This window comes from Gobius niger (assembly GCF_951799975.1).
Source record: "Gobius niger genome assembly, chromosome: 1".
Taxonomy (NCBI): Eukaryota; Metazoa; Chordata; class Actinopteri; order Gobiiformes; family Gobiidae; genus Gobius; species Gobius niger.
Genome location: NC_136852.1, coordinates 56,391,586 through 56,397,644, shown reverse-complemented (window position 1 = coordinate 56,397,644; position 6,059 = coordinate 56,391,586). Strand labels below are relative to the sequence as shown.

Below are 6,059 nucleotides of genomic sequence, written 5' to 3'. Positions count from 1 at the left end.
TGGACTTAAGTAAGAATGCACATTGTCCACTGTATAAACCTGTTTAAAACAACTTCACGTTTCAAGCATTGTTAGAGAGACAGGCTCCACGTATCAGTGTCAACTCAAATGTGTATCATTTAGTTTATTATGAATATGTTCTGCTCCCCAGGGTGCTTCTCCTCAGGCCCATGGCTGTAAACTATGCTCCTGTCATCTGTGATTCCACAATGCACTGAGCCGAATATTACGCACTGATAGGAAACTCTCTCACAATTGATATATTGTGTGGCACTCGCTCTAACTCAAGAATTGTATGAATGTTATATATAGGGCGTCCATTAGACATCTCATACTTTGGCCTCTTTCTTTCTATCTATCCCTCTCCTCACATATTATGCCTTTCCAAACCCCATGATTTGCACTTTTATCTCCCACTTTCCAGTCTCTTCTTCACTCCTATGTGGCTTTAAAGTCTTAACAACCGCTGCATGACAATTAGGGAATGACAATATGCTTTGTCTTTTTTCCCACCCGATAATACGGAAGCTTGAATTTAGCGCTGGAGTCCTTGGTGTTTAGAGATAAAGACAGTTGTGGACAGCTTTCGGTGTTCAGACTGTGTAAATTTGTCCCATAATGATATTCAGTCTTTTATTTTCGAAAATGATATGTAATCAACAGCTTTACACGGTTTATCTCCGTCTGGCCACTGAACCATAATCTAACTGAGACATGGGGCATTTCAGCAGTATATTCTTAGAGTGCAAAAGTATTGGTTTTGGAAAAATGGCTGAATTGTAAAAGTATCAGACCTTATTGAATCTTTGAAGTTTCACATTTAGGTGAAAAATGAAAATAATAATACACATGCTCTAAGTGTAGGTACATTTGTTTTACCTTTTACAAAAAGCAGACCCTAGATTCACATGAAATCAATCACAATGAAAGAAAAAGTTCATAAAAAATGAAGCCGTTTTGTGTCCAATTCTCGAGAACAAGCAATCTTTGTGGCTATTGAAGCTCTCTCTTAGATAACAGCAATTTACTCTCAATTCTATATGGCTTCCCAGTAGTTTTTCTAAATTGTACGTATATCATACACGGCAAAGGATGCATTCTCTGTGATGTGTGCTTCTGTCAGCACATAGTCAGCTATAAAAGGGGGTAGAATATGTTGTACCTTAGCTTTGAACGGGCAATTCTTCAGCACTATGCACGCTGTGTTAATGCACAATCCTGGCAACGGACACTCAACAACCACGCAGCCATGTAAATATACATAGTTCCTTTTTTTCCAAACAACACAGGCAGATATGATTCCACAAAGCAGTAAAGAGGTGGTTACAAACATTGCCAAACGTAGCCCCGTGCGGTTTCTGGTGTGGTGATTCTGTATTTGAATGCTTCAGGAGCGCAGATTGGAAATGGCTGAGGCAAATGATTGGCTCTTACGTCAAATGTGCTCTTCCAGAACGTGCCTCTCTGTTCTTGGCCGTCCCCCCGGCCCGCCCGCCCCTTGCCCTGCTTATCTCGGTCCACCCTGCAGACGCGCACTCGCATAAAGACGTGAAGGAGAATCAATACCATCATGAATAAAAGCAGCCGGCATAATAATGTTGACCACCAGCTGGCTCCTGCGACTGACCTCCTGTAGTCAATGTCAAGTGACCAGAGGCTGGACACATGGAGGCAAACCACAAGGCTGGCCACCACACCAGAGAATGGAGGAACCTCTACAGACACTTGTGTAAAATTTGGATTGGGTCATTGCTGTTATTTCAAACCTTTATCTCTTTCCTTTCTTCTTCAGTGGTCCCAAATCACCTGCCGCCATCTGGTTTGAAGATCTTATGGGTAAATTGCATATTGCAGTGTTGCATATTGTGCGGAGACTTTATTCAAGGTAGCTTACTCGTCAAAAGCCTACATTTATGTGGGCTTGGGACAGGTATATTTTGTGTTTTTTTTCCTTTTTACTCATTCTTTCTTATATATACGAACTCTGCCAATTCCTATGTTGATTTCACCCTTTGTGAGTAATCATTCCATTTGTGATTGAATGGAGAGAGCATTTACCCTTGATCTCGATGATCCCATCCCCTAGTGCTTCTTATTTTTAATTAACCTTTCTTTATTTTGTGACATATCCATGCCATATGCAGATAACGTGACACGAGCAGTGGGGAATTGTGTCTAATAAAAAGATGTCATGATGTTTGTCCTACACACTCCCGAAGCATGCATCTTAGAATCCAATTTCCTATGTAAGCGTGCTTTCTATTTGCACATATGCCTTTTTGGACAGGCTGGTCATTGACAGCAGAAGGTAAATCCTCACAGAAGCCATATAATACTGAACATTACACACACACACACACACACACACACACACACACACACACACACACACACACACACACACACACACACACACACACACACACACACACACACACACACACACACACACACACACACACACACACACACACACACACACACACACACACACACACACACACACACACACACACACACACGGTCAATATTCTATAAGCTATAATAAATATTGTAGCTTCATGAAGGACAAGCAATTTGTACAACTGCGGCTTTCAATTCGACACAGCCCAATAACATTCAGAGAATACTAATGATGGCAGTATTACTCAGACAGAAAAGCTTCAAAACCTCGATGCACTGTACGTGGTTTTCAGGAGCCAAAAGTGGTCCAAGGCTGTGCTGTCTAACTCTCTGCTATCAATCAAATGACTCTGTAATGTTAATGGAGGATAAGTTAGGCGATTGCTGTATGTTTAGGGGACCATAATGTTATTCTGAATGCATGCCCGTAACAGATCCTAATTGGTCTAATCAGTTCACTTCAGTCAGCTTTGTTATCACATTAACCAAATGTAAAGCGCATTCAGGGAATTGAAACGGAGTCCCTCTTGAACCCTTGATGTTAACAAACAATCAAAGAATATGAACAATCTGAACGCTCATCTTAACAGTGTGGTGTACTGGACCTGGCAAGGATAGAGACTTTTGGGATTGTTTGTTTCCATAAACCCTAGCACTATCTAAAAATGTTAAGAAAGCTCAATTATTTAAAAACAGTGATGGGCAGTAACAAATAAAAAACAACAACACTGCATGTAGCTGCACTTTTGGGCCGTAAACAGGTAGTTGTTGTGGCATTGACACTTCAGTTTAATTACCAAGAACTGCTCCCCTGTGCTCCCTCTATCTCTCTAATGGTATTTCAGCTGCTGCCTCAAACGGTTTGCTGTTACTGCACTGTGGACGTACATCATTTAAACTGTCTGTTTGTTGAACTTTGGCTCTCAGGGCTTGATCCAGTCAGCTGCTGTGAAGAAATTAAAGATGCATCAATCTGATATAGGTGCTCTAACAAGCTGGATGGCCTTGGGTAATCCACTGCAGGCCTTGGTCTTTTTTTTTTTCTTTTCCTGATGTGCTGTTCTTTTTTCATCTCTTGTCAAGGCTCACGGCTCCACGAGGTATCGGCGTGTTCACCTGGGGCCAGGCAAAAGGCCAGGTCCAGATAATATTGACAGAAGTCATGGTGGGAGCAGAAAATGTAGCACGCTTGAAAATACAGGAATTAAGGAGAGAGACTGACACAAGAAGAAGGTAAATAAAGTGTTCATTTTTGTAATGCTTCAAACAAACACTACATATATACAGTAGATACAGTAGCTTTCACATGTTCTGGCCAATTCAATCTTTTTATTGTATTGTATTTTTTGCAACCCACTGTCTTTTTATAACTTTGCTTTGGGAAACTTTAGAACCACGCTGCTTAGACACAGCAGAAATCTTCCAAAGAAAAGAAAAATCAGAGATACTTCACTAAAAAGAACTGAGATAAGAGAATGTGTTCCCCTAAATGAGAGTTCAGAAAAAGCACAGGGACAACTCCTACTGTGTGTTTTTATTTTATTTTTTATAGCTAATAGTCTAATACAACGTACTTGCAATTGTATAAGTCTGACATGCTTGTGCTGGACCAGTTTTGAATACAGGTACATTCTATCTACTTTCAACCAATGGGACTTGAGGCATAAAATAGTCAAAACTAAAGCCTCGGTGACAGAGAGAGTAGTTTGAGCTGCGGTTATTGATTGTGTTGGCTGTGTCTGTCAGCGCTCAGAGGACGCACTTGGCCTGATGATGTATGGCCCTGCTCTCCTCCGACTGCGCCGCGGGACGGCGGAGTGGGATTGAGGCGCGGTGGGGACCCCTGTTTCTCTTCTGCCTCTCAGCTGGAGCAGCGGAGGCCAGGGCGATGCTCCGAGCGCCATACATCACAATTCCACTGAGATCCACTGAACCAGAGAATGGCCCCTCTCTCACCCGCGCCTTGACCTAAACCAAACAACACGACTTCCTGCTGAAATCTCCGGCTCCAAGACAAGGATAGACATAAAGTTGTCATCAATAAATAAAAGCGATGCACACAATCTATTTTTCCCCTGGCATAAATGTGAACAATTTGTCGTACCCACTGCCAGCAAACGCACATACACAGATGCTCGCACTTCAAAGTCGCTCTGTGCTAAGGCAATTTGCTCTCCACAAGATCTCTCTCACCGGCAGCATATAAATAAGCCTGGTCCGAGCGCACAGTAACAACCTGTCAGGTTAGATGAGGACAATGAAGATGTCTATCTGTCCTGTGTGCGTCCTGTTGAGTGCTACAAGCTGTGAGTATGGGACAAACTATACGGACTAGCCAACCACCGACTCACAAACACGTCTAAAGAGTTATTAGTATTGATTTAATGTACCTGCACAACTCCACTAAGTTTGATGGGACTTTAATTCTTCTCCATACTCTCCGCACCAAAGCCGAATACTTAGACAAAGAAAGCTTATAGAGAAGTCAGCCTGGAGATAAAGGACAGGTCATGTTGTTTGTGAGCTGCAATGTCTCTCAAAATCAGAGTATAAACTCAAAATGATGTTGTGTTTCACATATTCTACACCAGCCGTTTGAAACTGGTGGATCAGCAGCATCACTATTGGGCCATAGTAGCCTACAGTGGGCTGATTTTGAAATCAAATAGGCCAAACTTGAAATTATTATTCATTCTATTTCAAGTTGAAATAAAGACTCCTGCCAATGTTTCTGTACTTTTGCCCTGAGAGGTCTGTTATCGAGCATCCAATCCAGGGCGCAGTCCTAATCCTGACCCTAACTTCTTAGCCCTGACCATACGTCCGAAGAGAAAACTGTGATGGTCCACTTACAGTGGGAACAATATGTTTACATACACACTATAAAAACACATTTGCATTTTTTTCTCACTGTCAGACATGAAACCAGAATTAACTTTTAACAAAACCAAAAGTCTACATATATTTCATTAATATTTGGTTGCATTGCCTTTAAACTGTATAACTTGGGTCAAACGTTTTGGATTTTCTTGCACAAGCTTCTCCCAATAGTTGGCAGGAGATTTGGTCCATTCATCCAAACAGAACTGGTGTGACTGAGACACATTTGTAGCCACCTTGGTGCACATGACTTTTCATCTCTCCCCATACATTCTCAACTGGATTGAGATCAGGACTTTGTGATGACCATTTCAAAACATTGACTTATCCTTAAGCGACTTTGTAACCAGTTTGGCAGTTTGCTTTGGGTCATTGTCCATTTAGAAGACCCATTTACGCCCAAGCTTTAACTTCCAGGCTGATGTCTTGAGATGTTGCTCCAATATTTCCACATAGAGTTCTTTCCGTATTTCACAGTTGGGATGGTGTTTCAGGCTTTCAAGATTCCCCCTTTTTCCTCCAAATGTGACGATGGTAATTATGGCCAAACAATTAAAAAATGTTCCCATAAGACCACAGGATGTGTCTCCAAAACTTAAAGTCTTTATCCTTTTTTTATCTGCAAACTCCCAACTGTTTTTTGTGTTTCTTTTGGCGTAAGAGCTTCTTCCTGGCAGAGTAGTCAGTTCATGTCGGCACAGTACTTTCACTATGGATGATGTCAAACACTTTAATCTCTGGGACACAGAACCCGCCTTCTTTCTGATCTGTATGAT

At 41.6% G+C, this 6,059-nt stretch overlaps 1 protein-coding gene across 2 annotated transcripts in view; it reads left to right on the top strand.

The window, feature by feature from the left end:
- hspb11 (heat shock protein, alpha-crystallin-related, b11) overlaps positions 1-3,614 on the top strand; it is a 35,469-nt gene extending 31,855 nt beyond the window's left edge. Inside the window, exons 6-7 of one of the 2 annotated variants that reach the window (XM_079564144.1) lie at positions 1,793-1,885; positions 3,487-3,608. In XM_079564144.1, the coding sequence (XP_079420270.1) occupies positions 1,793-1,885; positions 3,487-3,551 (158 nt within the window). In that variant the 3' untranslated portion in view covers positions 3,552-3,608. Of the gene's footprint in view, positions 1-1,792; positions 1,886-3,486 lie in introns of both variants that reach the window. The other variant, XM_079564145.1, reaches the window with a different exon arrangement.
- The last annotated feature ends 2,445 nt before the right edge of the window (positions 3,615-6,059 follow it).